General features: G+C 35.2%; 1 protein-coding gene across 2 annotated transcripts in view; it reads right to left on the bottom strand.

The window, feature by feature from the left end:
- Positions 1-631: 631 nt before the first annotated feature.
- Positions 632-19,681, bottom strand: part of LOC127833470 (cysteine protease ATG4B-like) — a 26,922-nt gene continuing 7,872 nt past the window's right edge. For both annotated transcript variants that reach the window (XM_052358740.1, XM_052358739.1), the window contains exons 2-12: positions 16,978-17,076; positions 13,994-14,065; positions 13,043-13,141; positions 12,448-12,549; positions 11,800-11,872; positions 8,808-8,887; positions 7,289-7,557; positions 6,081-6,159; positions 5,120-5,259; positions 3,567-3,732; positions 632-2,130 (exon numbers count right to left, since the gene is read on the bottom strand). In XM_052358740.1, the coding sequence (XP_052214700.1) occupies positions 2,066-2,130; positions 3,567-3,732; positions 5,120-5,259; positions 6,081-6,159; positions 7,289-7,557; positions 8,808-8,887; positions 11,800-11,872; positions 12,448-12,549; positions 13,043-13,141; positions 13,994-14,065; positions 16,978-17,076 (1,244 nt within the window). In that variant the 3' untranslated portion in view covers positions 632-2,065. The remainder of the gene's footprint in view (positions 2,131-3,566; positions 3,733-5,119; positions 5,260-6,080; positions 6,160-7,288; positions 7,558-8,807; positions 8,888-11,799; positions 11,873-12,447; positions 12,550-13,042; positions 13,142-13,993; positions 14,066-16,977; positions 17,077-19,681) is intronic.

The raw sequence follows: 19,681 nt of genomic DNA, 5'->3' as shown, positions 1-19,681 counted from the left end.
GAATAAAGGGGGCCATAATTCTGTCAAAATGCTTGATACAGTTGTCTGCTCTTGTTTATAGATTTGGATCATGTTGGTAAAGAAGTATGCAAAATATAAAAGCAATGTGTCAAAGGACATAGAAAATAATTGAGGTGGTACACAAACTTTAACATAGATTTATAAATAATATGCATATTCTAAGTGAACAAAGGGCCATAATTCTTACAAAATGCTTGATACAGTTGTCTGCTCTTGTTTATAGATTGGGGTCATCTTGGTAAATTAGTATGCAAAATATGAAAGCAATATGTGAAAGGACATAGAAAACATTTGAGGTGGTACGCAAACTTTAATATAGATTTATCAATAATATGCATATTCTAGGTGAAAAAAGGGCCACAATTCTTACAAAATTCTTGATACAGTTGTCTGCTCTTGTTTATAGGTTGGGTTTATGTTGGTAAAGAAGTATGCAAAATATAAAAGCAATATATCAAGGGACATAGGAAATATTTGAGGTGGTACGCAAACTTTATCATTCAAACGCTCACGCACACGGGAACGCCGACGCCGGGGTGAGTAGGATAGCTCTACTATATATATTTCATATATAATAGACGAGCTAAAAAATACAACTTAAACAATAATATAAGGTTCAATTATATATTTATTTTTTTAAGTTCACTATAACATCACATATATTTAACAGTAAGCAAATATTGCATATAACAAACATAGTACAAACATTCACAACATGCCTTTGAAGCAATGCATTGATATGCAGGGCTGATTTTTAAGTGCATACATACATGTACATAAATTAACAAAGAGAAGTCTATAACATGGAAGCAACACATAAGCATGCTTTTTTGATTAATATGTTATTTATACAAGATAACTTTATTTTTCTCCCGTACGTTTGCAACTGTAATATTCAATATTTAAAGCCCAGTTTCATCAATGTCTAGCTATTGCTATTGGGTATTCAACTTTGTATGTTCTTCTAACATAAAAAATATCTCTTCTTTTAAGTTGCTTATTATTTTTATTTCTCAAGCAGTGAATGATATATAATATTTTAGCTTATTTAACAATGCGTTCACTACAGTGATATATTTGGAAGAGTCCACAGCTTACATACCATATTAGACCGGCCAACAGGCAAGTCCAATTAATGTGAGAAAGACCCCTGTGTTGGAGCACAAAAACACTGTTAAATAATCATTTTATCATACATCAATTATACTATTTTAGTTATTTTCACTATTCATGTTCAATTATTAACAACAGTGTCAAGTCCGCAAAAGAGCGCAAGGATTCACATCATTTTATGACAATGTGTGGCAATAGAGGTAAAACATAGCACAACAACAACTTTAACTTGAATTTCAACTTGCACTCAAAAATTAACCTTAGTACAGCAGGGGAAATAATCATGCTTAAAGGAAGGTCAAAGTTATAGGTCTTAGTCAGTGAACGTTCATAATCTTGAACACAGATGTAAAGTTCAATTTCAATATAATGTACTAGATTAGATACATGGAGCAGCTCAAGTGCATACACACATTAACAAGAATTTTCTTAGTACAAAAACGGACATGATTAAGCTCAATTGCAGGTTGATTTTATGGAATATCGTCAGTGACCTCACACAAGTACTCCGCACTCATGTGTTAAGTTTGAATTATTGCTTGTAGTGAAAACTGTGGTATGGAGAATTTTAGCATGTACCTTGACCAGAGCAAAAGGCGGATGCTGTTGCAGACATTTTGGCGAGTAGTATAGCTCGGACTATTCCGTGAATAATCAAGCTTAAAATGCAAATGTCTTATTTTAACAGCAAGGAACAGAGGTGTGCAAATACAATACTTGTAACAAATAATGCTATGAATAACATTTTTTTGAAACGGTTTGTCCACAAATGCTTGTTTTGGAATCCACAAACATACCTCCATCTTAAATGCATATTGCATAACAATGATAATTCAGTTCTAGTGTGTTCTATTGTTCATGTTTTAGTAAATTCAAAGTCCACTGAATGAATTTAACATAGCGGAATCTGCTGTTTGCTGTAGAATGTTGTTCAATAATCAACAATTTCAAAGTCATCATCACTATCACAGGCTGGTTTGTCAACAACATCATACTCTGAAAACACAAAATATAAAAGTATATAATACACGATTTTCTCAGAACTAGTCTCAGTCACTCTTGTAGTGTCAAGTAATATGAATGCTATTATACAGATTAAAATTGATGTAAACTAAACAAAATTAGCCGTGCTTAATTCATCAGTGTACAGTGTCATCCCAGATAAGCCTGTGAATTCCGCACATGCTAATCAGGGAAAACACTTTCCCCTTAGACAGGATTTTTGTTTTAAAGAGACTTCACATTACCCAGGATCGGCTGTGGAGTTAGGGAGTCAGACATTTCTGGTAAACCCTTGCTCTCGGAAAAACTGGTCTTAACGCATCAGCGTATTTTGTCATCCCAGATAAGCCTGTGCAAAATGCACAGGCTAATCAGTGATAATAGTTTTCCGCTTTAATGGTATTTTCCATTAAATTGATTTCTCTTGAGATAGGAATTTAGTTTAGGTGGAAAGTGCAGCCCCTGATTAGCTTGTGCAGACCACACAGGCTAATCTGGGACGACAATTTACAGACATGCATTAAGCCCCGTTTTCCCAGAGCGCAGCTCAGTATGCTCTCATTCGACTACATATTAATATGCAAACAATACAGAGGTTTCTCTCAAATTGCCATTGCACTTGAAATAAAGATGTACATAGTACCCTTAGGATTGGCAGTGGCATTGAGAGCGGTTCTCATATTTTACTTGAAATAAAGATGTACATAGTACCCTTAAGATTGGCAGTGGCATTGAGAGCGTAGTGTTCATATAATACTTGAAATAAAGATGTACATAGTACCCTTAGGATTGGCTGTGGCATTGAGAGCGTAGTGCTCATATAATACTTGAAATAAAGATGTACATAGTACCCTTAGGATTGGCTGTGGCATTGAGAGCGTAGTGCTCATATAATACTTAAAATAAATATGTACACAGTACCCTTAGGATTGGCAGTGGCATTGAGAGCGTAGTGCTCATATAATACTTATAATAAATATGTACACAGTACCCTTAGGATTGGCAGTGGCTTTGAGAGCGAAGTGCTCATATAATACTTAAAATAAATATGTACACAGTACCCTTAGGATTGGCTGTGGCATTGAGAGCGAAGTGCTCATATTCTTCATGAAACAAGCAGATTCGTTGAATTGATATCCCCCGCCAATATGCTTCTGGACACAAAAATGTTATATTTGACACTCAAAAAAGCAATTTTTCAAGATACAAAGGGTCATTACTCCGTTATTAACAGATGGTGTACAATGCCATTTGGCGAGCATCATCCTCTTATCCATATATATACTCATACCAAGTTTCAATGAAATCCCCCAAAGCACTCCCAAGATATGGCTCCAGATGGACTGACGGACGGACGGAAAGACGGACGGACAACGCAAAAACAATATCCCTCTGTCTATGGCTGGGGATAATAAAGATGTATATAGTACCCTTAGGATTGGCTGTGGCTTTCAGAGTGTAAGGCTCGTAGGGTGGCCAGTGTAGGGGCCTCTCTTTGTGAAGTTCAAACATGGCCGAGGTCTGACGATTCGTCACAAACTGCCTCAGGTCACCACAAAGATCCTCAAAGTCTGCTTCTGTACTGCAGTAAAAACCCTGGAAAAAAACACAACCATAAAATTATAGTGTTCCTATAATCAATTAAATCAAATTTTGCTATATATATATTAGAAAATTCTCTCTGTACCACAGTAAAAACAGTAGGGAAAAACGAAACCATAATGCGTCTCAGTAATCAATAAAAGAACATTTAGATATCATAAAATGAGTTTTTATTGAAATTGTCCTATTCTACTGGATTCAACTTGTGTTGAGTCTTGTATATACACTGTATGCACTGCTTTCAGAGTTGCAAATCAGATTTTTTTTAAATATGTTTGCAAGGAAAAATTACTCTTGGTAAAACATGTGAGTGTTACTGTCATAATTGTAAGAAATCAGTAGGTAGTTGTAATAAGAAACAGTTGTTTTGTAAATGTTAAATTCGATTTTGTCAAAATACCTTTTTGTTGAGTTTTTGTTTGATTTTGGGTTGTTCAGTCTTCATATCCTTGTTTAATATATAAGACAATATTCTAAAAAATATTCTGGTGTTTTAAGTGAGACCATATATAATTGTCAAGATAAAAATTCTTGATTATATCTTATACAAAACCAGGCCAGTTTAACTGTACCAGGCATTTCAATACATTAAACTCACATGTGCGTAAAGTGTCCTCCCAGATTTGTCTTCACAGGCTTATCAGTGACGACACTTTCCGCCTAGGATTTATACTAAGAAGAGACTTACGAAAAATTCTCTTTAAGCGAAAAGTGAGGTCCCTGAATAGGCTGTGAGGACTGCACAGGCTTTATTAAGGACAAAACTTTATGCAAATCTTTTCACAAGATCAAAGCTTATTTATGACTGTTGTATCCATGACTAACAGGGAGTGTTCTTACTAATGCTATAGAGGGATCTACATCCAGTATTGTAAATGTTCTTACTAAAGCTATAGAGAGATCTAGATCCGGTATTGTGAATGTTCTTACTAACGCTATAGAGAGATCTAGATTCAGTACAGTGAATGTTCTTACTAAATCCATAGAGAGATCTAGATCCAGTTTTGTGAATGTTCTTACTAAAGCTAAAGAGGTATCTAGATCCAGTATTGTGAATGTTCTTACTAAAGATATAGAAGAATCTAGATCCAGTTTTGTGAATGTTCTTACTAAAGCTATAGACGGATCTAGATCCATTACAGTATATGTTCTTACTAAATCTATAGAGTGATCTATATCCACTATTGTGAATGTTCTTACTAAAGCTATAGAGGGATCTAGATCCAGTATTGCAAAATGTTCTTACTAAATCTATAGAGGGATCTAGATCCGGTACAGTGTATGTTTTTACTAATGCTATAGAGGGCTCTAGGTGCCGTAAAGTGAATGTTCTTACTAAAGCTATAGACATATCTAGGTCCAATAAAGTTAATGTTCTTACTAAAGCTATAGACGGATCTAGGTCCAGTATTTTCATCCTTGAAGAATACTGACAGTGGTACGACTCGTCACTGATGTTGATGTCGTCTGCCTCTACGACCATCTGAGTGGTGTGAGGGTCCAAGTAGACCAGCTCATCTCCTGAACATGGGAAAGAATCAATGTGGGACAAACAGGAACATAATTGAGACCAATATGAGCAATTAAATAAGCCATGTTCTTGGAAAATTGGGTTAAATACATGTGTGAAAAGTGTTTTCCAAGATTAACCTGTGCAGTCAACACAAACTGATCAGAGACACCATTTTCCGCTGTTTTGGTGTTTTTGTACGGAAGTCTCTTCTTAGTAAAAATCCAGGTTAAGGTCAAAGTGTCAACCCGGATTAGCCTGCGCAGACTGCACCAGTTCATAAGGCATGACACTTTACGCACATGCATTAAGACCAGTTTTCTCAACACAAGGCTCAAGGCAATATGAACACAAGAAACAACATTGGGAATATAATCTAATGGGCTATAGGAACTTGAACTTGGGCAATAGGAACATCAGCATGGGCATTAGAAACAAAATGGGAATATAATCTAATGAGCTATAGGAACTTGAACATGGGCAATATGTACATGAGCATGGGCATTAGAAACAAAAAGTGAATATAATCTTATGAGCTATAGGAACATGGGCATGGGCATTAGAAACAAAATGGGAATATAATCTCATGAGCTATAGGATCTTGCACATGGGCAATATGAACATGAGCATTAAAAATGAAATGGGAATGTAATCGAGTGAGCTATAGGATATTTAAAATGGGCAATATGAACATGATTTGAACATAATAAATAGACTCTTCATATTTCACATTTATGTAATTATACTATATAATTGGAATACATTTTATTTCCAACACACATCATACTGAAACTGAACAACAAAAATGTAATGTTTGTAGCCTGATACCCACCCATATATCCTATAAACCAGTGTGCATGGTTGGGCTTTCCTCCTATCATTCCTATACTCTGTTTGAGACTCAAACACTTCTGAAAACACAATCATACTTTAGTAACATATAAATTGTGCTCCGTGAAAAAAGGGGTTTAATGCATGTGCATAAAATATCGTCCCAGATTAGACTGCAGTCCACACAGGCTTATCAGGAACAACACTTTCCGCCTAAACTTGATTTTTACTACGAAGATACTTTCTTTTAACAAAAAATATCATAAAAGCTGACATTTTACACACATGCATTAAACTCCTTTTTCACAGAGCACGGCCCAAATGTATGTCGCACATTGTATTGGCATATAACAGAGAATCAGTCTTCTTTAGTAAGAAAACACAGAGTTTTATTAAAATTTCCCCTACCCCCCTTTTTACAGGCATTGCTTTATTACTCATAGCTAAATTCAAGAGCAGATAACTGAGGAAAAAGTGCATCACTGCACATGAAAATTGTGTTATTATAACCATAGCCAAGTTCAAGGACACATAACTCATAATCCTATGGATCATTGGGCATAAACAGTGCTTGCACATCTGCATTTTGTTGTAAGGGCATATTTCAAGTTTCCATTTAATTGCTTGTGAAATAAGGAAGAAGTTCAAACATTATATGCTGACAAACAGACTAACTGACCGACTGACAAGAGTGGCTCCAATATACCACTCCCAAATTTGTTTGCAGGGGCATTAAACAAGGCTGCAATTATAATTTACTAAAATAGACTTCTGCAAGTGTAATATTCTAATAAGAACAGAACATACTACACATGTAATATAAAGTTACAATAAATATTCCTTCTATTAAACTCAAATAAAATAAAACTTGTTAAAATGGCGGCTTGAAATTCTTAAAATGAAATTGGAACCTCCTTAAAGCCCCTATGGTTCCAATAGTTTAAGGTACTATACTATCATTATTATTCGAGGGACATTACTTTTTATTGATTTTCTAAGTTGTCCAATTAAAAAATTCAACACAAATACATGGGAAAATGACCAACTAAAATTCCTGACAATGCCTAAGTTCCAAAATCGAAAATACACAAATTGATGTGTGCACTAAAAAGTCCACTTTTTGAAAAACCATGGAAATTCATGCCAAGGAATATAAATGATTTCACAGTATAAACCTTAAAAAAACAAAAGAAAAAGAATGTTAATAACCTTTAAACTTTCAACATAGACCACATTGGTGTCAGTGAGTCCCAGTCTTAGAGGTATAAACAGCAGTAAAGGCTTCCACGTCCCCAGGTCCACACTGCGGGGGGAATGTTCAGGGGGAGAGTTGAGTGCAGATGAGCTGGTGTCACTGGACGTCGTGAAGCTGATGTAGTCCCTGTCCTGCCTACGTTGACCAGCCTGGTGACGTTTGGAACCCTGGCGTATCGAGCACTTACCAAGGTCGTCCCCGTGTTTGCACTTACATAAACATTCTGTGAATAATAAGAGTGACCAGTGTTGATTTTGGTCGAATTTAGGGCGGAATAAAATAAGATATATGTATATTTTTTGGTAAATAAAATGCAACATTCAGTTAATATCCCTTAGCAAATCTATGGAACCTTAGAAAATGTATTATGTAATATTGGAAACAATGTTTAACTATTTGTGAGTTAAAAATAAAATACACTAATTTTCTAATTTTAGTCAAAACCAAGCAATTTTTCCCAAATCATTGCTCCATTCCCAAAATGGTGGAAAAAAATACTGGTGACCCATTCTGTAAAAAGTGTTATATACAACTTGCACAATAGTGTGAAGACTCAAACATAATACAGTTAAATTTGAAAACTTAACCGGTCATGAAGTTTCAACTATTCAATTGTTAAATGAACAATTTGTATTGGAAAAAAACACACACTTTATATTGGCATAAAAAACGCTTTAAATTCATTTACAAGTAGAGATCATTTAGAACACTAGTATCATCAGTATGTAGGAGTACTACAGGAACATAAGTTCATAGTGTTAGGTTTGAATAGATCATTAGTCACATGAAAGCTGCACCATTTTTTTTTTTAAAATCGCTTCATTTTTTGTGTGGGCAGTATTAAAGAAAACAACTTTAAAGACACTACCAATTACCTGATCAATAACCTTTTGGGGCTTTGGTTATAAAATAAAGCTACTTTTAAATAGGCAATATGTTCTCATGAAATTTTTCGAATTAAAATGCAGACGTACTTAACTTAAATTAAGGGCGTTATTTATCATATAGCCTGACAACAATTCCCTGCCACTTACCTTCAGGCATTAATGTATTTAAGAAGTTATAATGAATACATGTACATTAGTTTTCAGTACTGAACGAGGGTTCAATACCTAATTGATTATCCAATTACCTATCTTACTGTTATACAGTCATTCATCTCAATAAAAGCATGCACACAGAAAAAAAAAGAGTATAGGAAACAATTAAATCATATAATGTTTGCTAATTCCATTCAAAAGTATCAAGTAAGCCCTTTACCACTAAGGTGCGCACTTTGACACATTTGTGGTCCTTAGAGAATCAAATTGAAGAACTTTCTAACTAGATTAAAGTTTTGAAGCCTTAATTGCCAACCCTTATGTACTGATGTGCAGCATACAACATAAAACATGAACAGACTGCGAGTCACTTTTTGATTTGCCTCTGAGTGGGAAAGGGTCATTACTAAGTACAGTAAGGGAGACAACTCACTTATATCATCCATGATGACAGAGTTATCCATGGCCACATGAACTGCCAGTGAACTCCACTCATCATAAACAACCAGCTTCCTGCAAATGTAACAGTAATACTAATAAAAGAGAAAACAAAAACAATAAGGAGAGATATGATTGTCAACATTCGGTAGACTTTTATTAAAGGCAGATGACAAACTGGCTATACAATATAGAAGTGACTTTTGGTTTGCTTTATATTTTAACAACCTGTGTCTTTTGGATGAGGAAAAATAGCGAGGTACAAATGAAATTGGTGAAAATGAAATATTATAAATACAGTACTGTAATTACTCTAAGTTTTCTTACACTTTAAATTAATTAATTTGTTTCGTGTCAAAAAATTTAAGTACACAACATATTTTTTTAAATGGTGTCCAAACATTAAAAGACAAAACAATAAGGACACTTAAAATTTTGAGACTCTCTTAAAATGTTGAATGGGCGATCAAATCGAATATGAAAAATTTAAAGCGTCCATTGTATCAACGACTAATAGCACATTCGTGTAAACTACCACGCCACATCATTGCTACCTTTTACCTCAAATGATAAAGAAACAAGAAATGTGTTTGTCAGAAACACAATGCCCCCAATTGCGCCGCTTTGAAATAAAATTTCAATATATCATTTGGCAGGTTCAGGGCTAGCGCTGGCCCAAAACATTTTTGAGCCACCCAGATCTAGGGGGGTCCGGGGGCATGCCTCTCCCCCCCCCCCCCCCCGAAAAATTTTTGGATCCTAGATTGTCTGTGGTGCGTTTTGGGCCTATTGACAACCAGTTTTCGTTTGTTTCATCTGCATATATACATATAGTTAGACTATAGCATTTCAAAGTAATTTCAAATTAAAATTCCTCTCATCTTTAAAATCTTACCTTTAGACTTTGCATGTTTCGTCACCGAGTCTTTTTTCAGGATATTGCAACCTACAGTGAACGTGTTGGAATTCTGCACCTTAATGCATAGGTCACAGTACATTGATTTTGATTCATTCTCAAAGCGAAGCCAATTATTATCAACTTTCCATGACTCTTGGAATGGTCTAGTTTTTTGTGTTTGAATTATTATTATTTTTTGTTCAGACTCATTTTCGTATAAGGACGCTTTAAGGTTAAAGAAGCCATGTTAGCGACTGTACGGACAAAGTGGTTACTTCCATGTATATTGTAGACGATATGAATTACTCTTCCAATGTGTTACAAATTCGTAACTTTAATTAAACTTTAATTGCGATTAAACCGCGCGTGTTTTTCATGTTTTCCTTTGATAAAAATACGCCGCTGTTAGTTAGCATAGTGTGTGAGTAAAGCGATCAAATTAATTAATTATCACCTTTTCATTTCAATCGAAAATCGGCAGAAAGGTGTAACATCAACGACATAGAACTAATTATTTAATTATCACTCTTTAATTTAGATCGATAGTCAGCTTGGAAATAATTAATTTATTTATACGTTTATTTTCATTTTAAATCTTATAAGGCGACATTTGCGACCGGCCGCTATTTTGTTTGCATTCGACAATATTAACTGTGTATTCAAAGCTCCACCCATTTTTACGTTTCATTCGACAACGTCATTTCATGTGTAAGCGAGCTCAGTTTTGATTGGCCAGCTACCATGTGCACTTCAATAACAATAAGGTCAAGCAAAATCTCGATAGAGGTGCAGACCGGTTTTCGTTCACTGTTCAAATTGCGAATACTTTCATTGAAACAAAGAGAAAAATATAGAAAATCAGTTTCGGGTTAAAATGGCGGCTGTTTTTAATGAAATTTTACGAGATTTTAGCATTTTCGCAAATCGGATTTTTCTTGAGCCAAATTCTCAATATTTTCGCAAATGGCTCAAGTGGCGAACGACAGCGCGAGCCCTGCAGGTTTAGAAATTATCTCCCTTTTAAAGCTTATAACTTCCCTTGGATTTGTTTTTTTTTAGACTTTTGACCTTGAAGGATGACCTTGACCTTTAACCACTCAAAATGTGCAGCTCCATGAGATACACATGCATGCCAAGTATCAAGTTGCTATCTTCAATATTGCAAAAGTTAACGCAAAACTTTAACAAAGGTTAAAGTTTTGGGACACACACAATGAATGAATGACAGACAGACAGACAGACTGGCCAAAAACAATATACCCCCGATCTTTCGATCCGGGGGCATAACCAATGTACAAATATTAAACATACTGCTTTCTTCAAATCATATCATTTCATATGATGTTGGGTGAAACCATTGTTTAATACTGGTATACATGATTATTTACATTATAATGTCCAGCTGTAAAAACCTATGATCCAAGTGTCACCAGTTAAGTGAAAATAAGGAAGAAATCTGGTAAAATAGGGCTGTAAATAACATAATATGAACAAAAATGAGTCATTAATTATGGACGAAAACCTGCAAGACCAAAAATTTACAGTGACAAAAAATTATTATTTTGGCTAAAACAAAAGGGGTTCTCCAAAAATTTTGAGTGTCCAAAAACTTAAGAGTAATTCAGGTATAATTTCAATTACATTATTCCAATTGTATATCAGTGAAATACAACGTTGAAATGAAATTTTTGTATTATAATACATGGTGCTAATATTCTTTTTATTGGCCATATTTGGGAAATGTTGGGTTGATTTTTGAGAAAACACATTATTTTGTGCCTTTGGGATACCGTCTTAATTCTGTGTTTATTTTTGTTACAAAAACAAGATGTGGTGTTCAATAAAGCACTTGCCCCACAGCGAAAGCCCAGCCATTAATGATTACATGGCCCATTTGAGACCAAAGGTAAGTCAATGTCAAGGTAATAATGAAGTGATTTGGGCGTGTTACGAGTGTTTAGAGATAACACTTTAAATCTTCATATAATGCAGCCTCTGGTTTGCCATGACCTCATAAATTGGTAACACACACACATACAACAACACTGAGAAGTTGAAATGAATTTTTTTTCACTCTGATATGACTTACTTCAGCACCTGCGCTACTGTGTTTGGTCCAAACCACTGCCCGACAGTTTTTCCTTCAGACACCCCCATAGAGGCTGAAAAAGGAGAGTAGATATGTTGTCTGGTTGTACCATGCTATTCAAAGATCCTCGAGTAAAACACTAACATAGATACAGCAGGGCTTTATTTTCCATCTGGAAAATCACAGTTTTTTTACAAATCTGAGAAGTTTGTGACTAAAATTTTCACAATTTTAAGAAGTTTGCCACAATTTTTCACAAATTAAAGACAATCCGGACTTATTTTTCACACTTTAAAAAAGTTACGAATCATTTTTTAACAATTTTGAGAAGTTTGCAACTCATCTTCCACAAAATGAGGAGCCAAAGGTCGCTTTACATAGACAGGAAGAGTCCTGTACAGTTTTAAGTATTTCAAATATAAATACATGTAGGTAGAGCGATAATAAACTTTTTAATATACGAGCTTTTGATAAAGTGGTATTCACAATTTACAATAACAATAACTAATTATTTGTTATATTTGATTAAGTGGTATAAACAATTTACAATGACAATAACTGATCATTTGTTAAGGGGCAGTCATTTGTGTAATAACTTTATCAAACATGATTTTCATAATAAATGTTGAACATCTGCGGTTTCAATACCAATCTGATGTATTGAGAAGTAGGAGCTTTTCTTGTCCATGAACATTTCCAGGATACGTCTGTAGCGTTCATCTTTACTGGACGAACTGTGCCAACGCCAACCTGGGGAAAGACATAGAGTTGAAGTGGCCAGTAGTATCAATTGTCTGATAAAGGTTTAAGGTTGCTGTGGCGTGGTGGGTATGGTGTCCCCCTAGTGACTGGGAGGTCACGGGTTTGATCCTCACTGTTGGAGTGTTCCTTTAATCATCCCCATACAACCCAAGTACTGGTTCTAGTCCCAGAAAGCAGACTCGAGAGCGTTTCAAATAAGCCTTAGGCTTTCTATTCAATCAAGCTAAAATAAATAGGTTTAAACAAAACTAAAAGATTAAACTACAGCTTGTGATAGAGATACAAATACCTCCCAATTCTGCAAATCCTTGGTGCATAATGGTACAACGTGATGTATAATACAGCAAAATACTTCACTGTAATACATTACTGAGGAATGAAGTGATATGTTGTGGAGAAATAGTTCAAATAATATAATGCAAACAATTAAAATAAGCTTCTTGTTTGTGTTAAGAAAATGCAATATAGTTTTTATCAATACCTCTGCCAAGGTGTCTGTTGACTAAAGCTTGAGCCAGCATCATTTGTCCACATCTCAGCATGCAGCCCCAGCCAGTATCACACGAGGGACCTGTACCGCCTGAGGAATTGGAAACACACAAAGATCACTTTGATTCTAACTTGTATTTGATCTGCGTTACACAAAAATGGGTCTTAAGCCATATAGGCCATCGACAGTCGTACGTCCAGACCAGCTTGCTCATGCACTCAGTCTGTACAGGAGTTATGCTGTCTGCTTTAAAGTCGTGCAATGTTTTGGGGCCTCATTAATGGACAGGTTTGCTACTGACCCAACTGCTTGAATTCTTAGACTGTGCTGGAGCTAAGCTGGCTGCAAATGGCATAAGACCCATTTTCCTAAGACGGAGGTCAGTTGATTTGTGGTAATTACAGATTTGTAGTTTTAATGTTGAAATGTGATACATGTGGTGCCTAACGCCTTTTTTTATGTACAAACTCGAATTTGTATTTGTGTTAAAGTTTTATTGTTATTTAATACTGCACATTGTCCTACAAGAAATAGGTACTTATAACATCTGATAGTGAAACAGATGCTTTTCAATAATACATCCACTCTGTGATAGTTTGAGTGGAAAAATAACACAAGTAAAATATTATGTTTTAAGGAATATCTACATATATACATATATATAAGTTATTTGTCCTTGTTTTACAATTCTATGACAACAACATATACGTGCTTCATTCATATTTTTTGTCAACGTCATCTCTGATGTCATTAGAACAGGTTGTTAAGAAACATCCAATATATTATAATAGATAAACTATTTGTTTTTATTCAATTTTGAAACGTATAATAACATATCATTAAATTACTCAAATATATTTTTCAATACATACTGGTAAGTCTATTTATTATATGATGATAAGAAAAATGACAACACGCAAGTGAAAATCTTCCATCACCCACCAATATTTGGAAATCCTCTTCTGTATGTAAACCACAATCTGGATGTTACATCATCTCTTATTTCTGCCAAATCTGCAATAAAAATTATCCCTTAAGCATTTTTAAATACAAAATGCAAAAATGAGACCCCAAAAAACTTAACTGATTTGATCAGCATTCAAGGTATTTGTGTAATACTGGTGATTTCCAACCTAGCTTTGTTTACTTTTTACTTAATGTTTACACAGATTTTATGAGAGCTGAGAAACTATTAGAACAAATATCCCGACCAAGTTTGAAAATTAGGCATCATATGTATTACATGAACTAATACATATGATGCCTAATTTTCAAACTTGGTCGGGATGAGGATAAAAGGTAACAAGAGCACTGCATAGCGGGTGCCACGCTCGGCTATGGGTGCAGTTTTGAATAAATGAAAGCTTGTCAGATTTTTTTTTTTTTTAGAGGTAACAGTGACCTTGACCTAGTGACCCGAAAATGGGTGTGGCATGAAGAACTCATCAAGTTGCATCTCCATTAAAGTTTCAAAGTTGTAGGTGGAAGCACTTTGATTTTAGAGCCAATGTTAAAGTTTTAGCACGACGCGGACATCGGACGGCGGACAGCGGACGACACGACAAGCTGGCTATGACAATACCTTGGGTTTTCGCCGAAAACGCCGAGCTAAATAATAAAATAATCATTTCTCTATTTACAAACAGGCCTTGTTTTACCAGAAATGTCTGTCCTCCATTGCGTGAATACTTTTTTGTCACTGTGACCTTGACCTTTGACCTAGTGACCTGACAAAGTTTCATGAGCATTGGCAATAGATGTGTCCTGTAGAGTGTTACAAAGGTAAATATAGATGATAGACAAAGGACAATGGAGGACAGACATTTCTGGTAAAACAAGGGCTGTTTGTAAAACATGCATGCCCCTCATATGGGCTTTCAGTTGTAGTGGCAGCCATTGCGTGAATACTTTTTTTGTCACTGTGACCTTGACCTTTGACCTAGTGACCTAGTGACCTGACAAAGTTTCATGAACATTGGCAATAGTTGTGTCCAGTAGAGTGTTACCAAGGTAAATATAGATGATAGACAAAGGACAATTGAGGACAGACAAAAGGTTGTCACAAAGATCACCATGTGCTCAGGTGAGCAAAAAATGCACATACATGTATGTATATTTAAGCCTCTGAGGAATGCCTTTTTGAAATTGTCATTTGCAGTCAATGGACTGCAATGCACTATATACATTGTTAATTATAAATGGAAACAAGAGGGCCTGTAAGGCCGAAAGTCGCTGAACTGAGATTCAAAGGAACTGACCTATGCTGTGCATCCCAAGATGTCATTAAAACAAAGTGTTCTTACCAACTTTCATGACTAGTGAACACCCTGGCAGCCACGTTTTTCAACAGACCAGAACCATTTTCATACACATCCAAGATATCATTTAAACAAATGTACTGACTAAGTTTCATAAGTCCATATAAAGAAAAATGCCCCCCCCCCCCCCACTGGTGGCCATGTTTTTCAAGCAACTGGAACCATTTTAGAACTTGTCCAAAATATCATTGGGACAAATCTCCTGACAAAGTTTCATGATGATCATACAATAAATACGGCCTCTAGTGTTAACACCGTTTAACAATAGCTATATAAGCAAAAATGCCACGCCCCCTTGGCGGCCATGTTTTTCCACCAACCGGAACCATTTTCGAACTCATCCAAGATATCATTGGGACAAATCATCTGACTAAGTTTCATGATAATCAGACAATAAATGTGGCCTCTAGAGTGTTAACAAGGTTTTACAAAAGCATGATATACAGCCAATATAGGGAAAATGCCCCGCCCCCTGGTGGTCATGTTTTTTAAGCAACCAAAACCATTTTCGAACTCATCCAAGATATCATTAGGACAAATCTTCTGACCAAGTTTCATGAAGATCGGAAAATAAATGTGGCCTCTAGAGTGTTAATAAGGTTTTACTATAGCCATATAAGGAAAAATGCCCCGCCCCCTGGTGGCCATGTTTTTCAACCAACCGGCATCATTTTTTAACTTATCCAAGAAATTATTGGGATGAATCTTCTGACCAAGTTTCATGAAGATTGGACCATAAATGTGGCCTCTAGCGTGTTCACAAGGTTTGACTATAGCCATAAAGCCATTTAAAGAAAAATGCCCCGCCCCTTGGCAGCCATGTTTTTCAAGCAAACATAACCATTTTTGAACTCATCCAATATATCATACAGACCTTCTTCTGACCAAATTTCATGAAGATTGGACAATAAATGTGGCCTCTAGAGTGTTAACAGGGTTTAACAAAAGCCATATAAGGAAAACTGCCCCGCCCCCTGGTGGCCATGTTTTTTCACCGATCTGGACCATTTTCGAACTGGTCTGAGAAATCAATGAAACCAATGTTTTGACCAAGTTTCATGATGATTTGGCAAAAATTGTGACTTCTAGAGTGTTCACAAGGTATCTCTATAGCCATATAAGGAATACTGCCCCACCCCCTGGCGGCCATGTTTTTCAACGAACCGGAACTATTTTTTAACTCAACCAACATATCATTTAGACAAACATTTTGACAAAGTTACATGAAGATTGGGCATCAAATGTGACTTCTACAGTGTTCACAAGGTTTTTGACCTAGTGACCTAGTTTTAGAACCAGCATGACCCAGTTTCGAACTCAGTCGAGGTATCAATGGGACAAATGTTCTGACCAAATTTCATAAAGATCAGGCAATAAATGTGGCCTCTAGAGTGTTCACAAGGCAAAATGTTGACGACGCACGAAGGACAAAAGGCTATCACAAAAGCTCACAATGAGCATGTTGTGCTCAGGTGAGCTAAAAAATAGCACCAAATTGAAGTACATAATTTGTTTAAATAACACAGTCATACCATTGATAGTTTTCTTCACATTTAGATGATGTAATGCGCAAAAAAACACATACAAAAGTCAACCAAATGTTCATACCATACAGCACACTGTATTGTTCTCCAAGAATGAACACAGGCTCATCTGTGTGAGGAAAGTCAGTGTAACTTAACGGTCCACTTTCATATGTGAATGTAGCTGAAAATGAAAATACAGTTACTGAGTTTGAAGCTTTTGCATTTGACGTGACAAAATTACACTTTATAATAAAATTATTTTAGAAAAAAAAACAAATACATTTATTTTGGAAAAATATGAAAACTAATACCAGTCATTTGGTTATTTTACATATAATGACAATATATGTCATTTTCATATAATAACTCAATGTTTGACACTTTTTGTCTCTGTGCCATCACAACATGTAAAAGAATTTTTGCAAAGAAGATACAACATATAAAGTATTGTATGATTTTGAATACATTGTCAATTATATAACTTAAATTTTACAAAATATTTTGAATCCAGTGACATTTATTTCTATTTATAGTGAGGAATGAGAATGCAATGGTTGTGTTTGTTTGCATGCTTGTTTCAATGTGAAGTTTAAAGAAAATCCCTCTACAAAATACAAGATGCAACTAAACTAAAAAATGTTTAACAAAAATTGTTGATGAAATATAAAGTGTCTTTTTTATATGATCTATATTGGACATCAAATATGAGCTATATACATATGTTGAAAGCAAGGCTATGTAAATGCTTTAATTTACAATAAACGGCAACAGCATTAGTTGTGCTTGTCTGGCAAAACATCCCTCTTAAAATATATTCTAAACAAATGATAACAAACAATTACCACGCAACATGCAAGTGGTAAATTTTTAGCAAATAGTGAACAGGGATTATCACCGAAGAAGACTTGTTACTTGAGATTAAATGGAAAATAGGAGACGCCCCATTTCAGAGCGTATGGCCCTTGGAACACTGTTCCCTGTTTATTGTTTGAGGGCTTTTTCTGGCTCAAAATTTGTGTTGGATGTATTGCACTATTGGCCTTTCAATGGCAAAATCTAGTCTTTTTTGGCTATTTTATGTGGTTTATAAATACAACATTGTAGCCAAAAATAAATTTATTTACCTAAAGAAAAGTCAATGATAAAGATTGTTTTAGTTCGCAAATGCAGGGTAAGCCCTGTATTTCATGTGAAAGACAAGTAAGTATGTTATCGCTGAGAGCATATACAGAGCTCCAGATAAGGATTTGTGAAATTAGTAACGGTACTGCCACTGACTGAAAGAAAAGGAGTACCGCTGAAAATCAATTAGTACCTGTACTACCATATCCCAAAATACAGGTAGTACTGTACTACCCGTGTTCTTGGATATTGAAGGGTGTATAACTGACTTCACAGAATTATTTGCAGCAATTATAATAAATGCATTTAGCTTCTGAAACAGTTACTTTATTAAGTTTTCCATTTTGCATTATGATGCAAATACAACTTAACATTAAATCTCTTGACTAATACTATTTCTTCATTTTTATTGACAATAAAACACAAGTCAACTAGTTAGTTTGGTAAATGACCATTTTTGTCGCTGTTTCATCAGTTTTCCATCGTGTTTTCTAACGTTTTTAGCCACCAATGCAATCAAATCGTTAAATATTGGGGCGACAATGTCTTTTTCTGGGATTACAGATTGAATGTCAGGATGGTTAGACGACACCGTAGCCTTTATATGACAACAAAGTGTAGCTTTGAACAGCCTTCGGTTAATTAGCTGGCCTACCATTGCGCGCAGACATATTGTTTCCGACGGGTTTACGACTTAAAAGAAATCATGCGGCAGAATGGACAATAATTCCAGAACCCAGTCTACAACTTTTCGGAAATCTAAATTAACGAAAAGCGCCGTTAGGTTAGCAGGGGTTAATGTAAGAAATTGACACTCACTTGCCCGGGGGGCAAGTGACTTTAAACATCTACTTGCCCTCATTAAAAACTGGTTGCCCTATTTTGAAGTCTATTTTTTATTGTCATTTGATCTTTAAAGCATTGATTCACATGCATTATTATTCTTGATTTTATTTCAGCTATATTCAATGTATCAACAATAAAATAATAATCGTTTTTATAATATAAAGTTGTCAACAAAACAAAATCTGGACAGTTTTATTTCATTGAATAGTCACTATTGAATACAATACATATGAAAAGTTTATTACTATTAAAATTTTAAAACAATATACTTGTCACTATATCTATACAAGTTATGGCATAGATTAAAAGGGGGGAGGGCTTAAAATAGTACTGTGAAAATGATTGTTCAGAGATTGAAAATCATCATGATGTCTTCGGTGAAGAGTTTCTCACTATTTTAAACTGTGAATATGTAACACGCAAGTTATTCACAGTTTACGCTTTCGTGATTCATTTTCATATTTTCACTTTCTTTCTTTTTCGGTTGTTTTGGTTTGTTCCTTTGAGTGTTTCGAGTTACTTTTATTAAAAATAGAAAAGATCGGCTGGACGCTACCGTCCGCCATGTTGAAACGTCTGGCGAGTAGAACTTGTTTTGAGCGTTTAGATTGGCTTATACAATGCAAGCGACCAATCAAATCTCGTTTTACTTGTACTTGATAAACAAATATATTGATCCAAAGGAAATAAATAGATACAAGGGGAAAAGTCGAAAAAATACCGCAAGTATGCTAATACCAAACGGACTTGCCCGGCGGACTATCTACTTTGGAAAATCACTTGCCCGCGACGAATTTAACCGGCACTGGCAAGCGGGC

The sequence above is a fragment of the Dreissena polymorpha genome, chromosome 6 (assembly GCF_020536995.1).
Source record: "Dreissena polymorpha isolate Duluth1 chromosome 6, UMN_Dpol_1.0, whole genome shotgun sequence".
Lineage (NCBI taxonomy): Eukaryota > Metazoa > Mollusca > Bivalvia > Myida > Dreissenidae > Dreissena > Dreissena polymorpha.
Note: the sequence above shows the minus strand (reverse complement) of the source record. Positions and strands in the feature narration are given on the sequence as shown.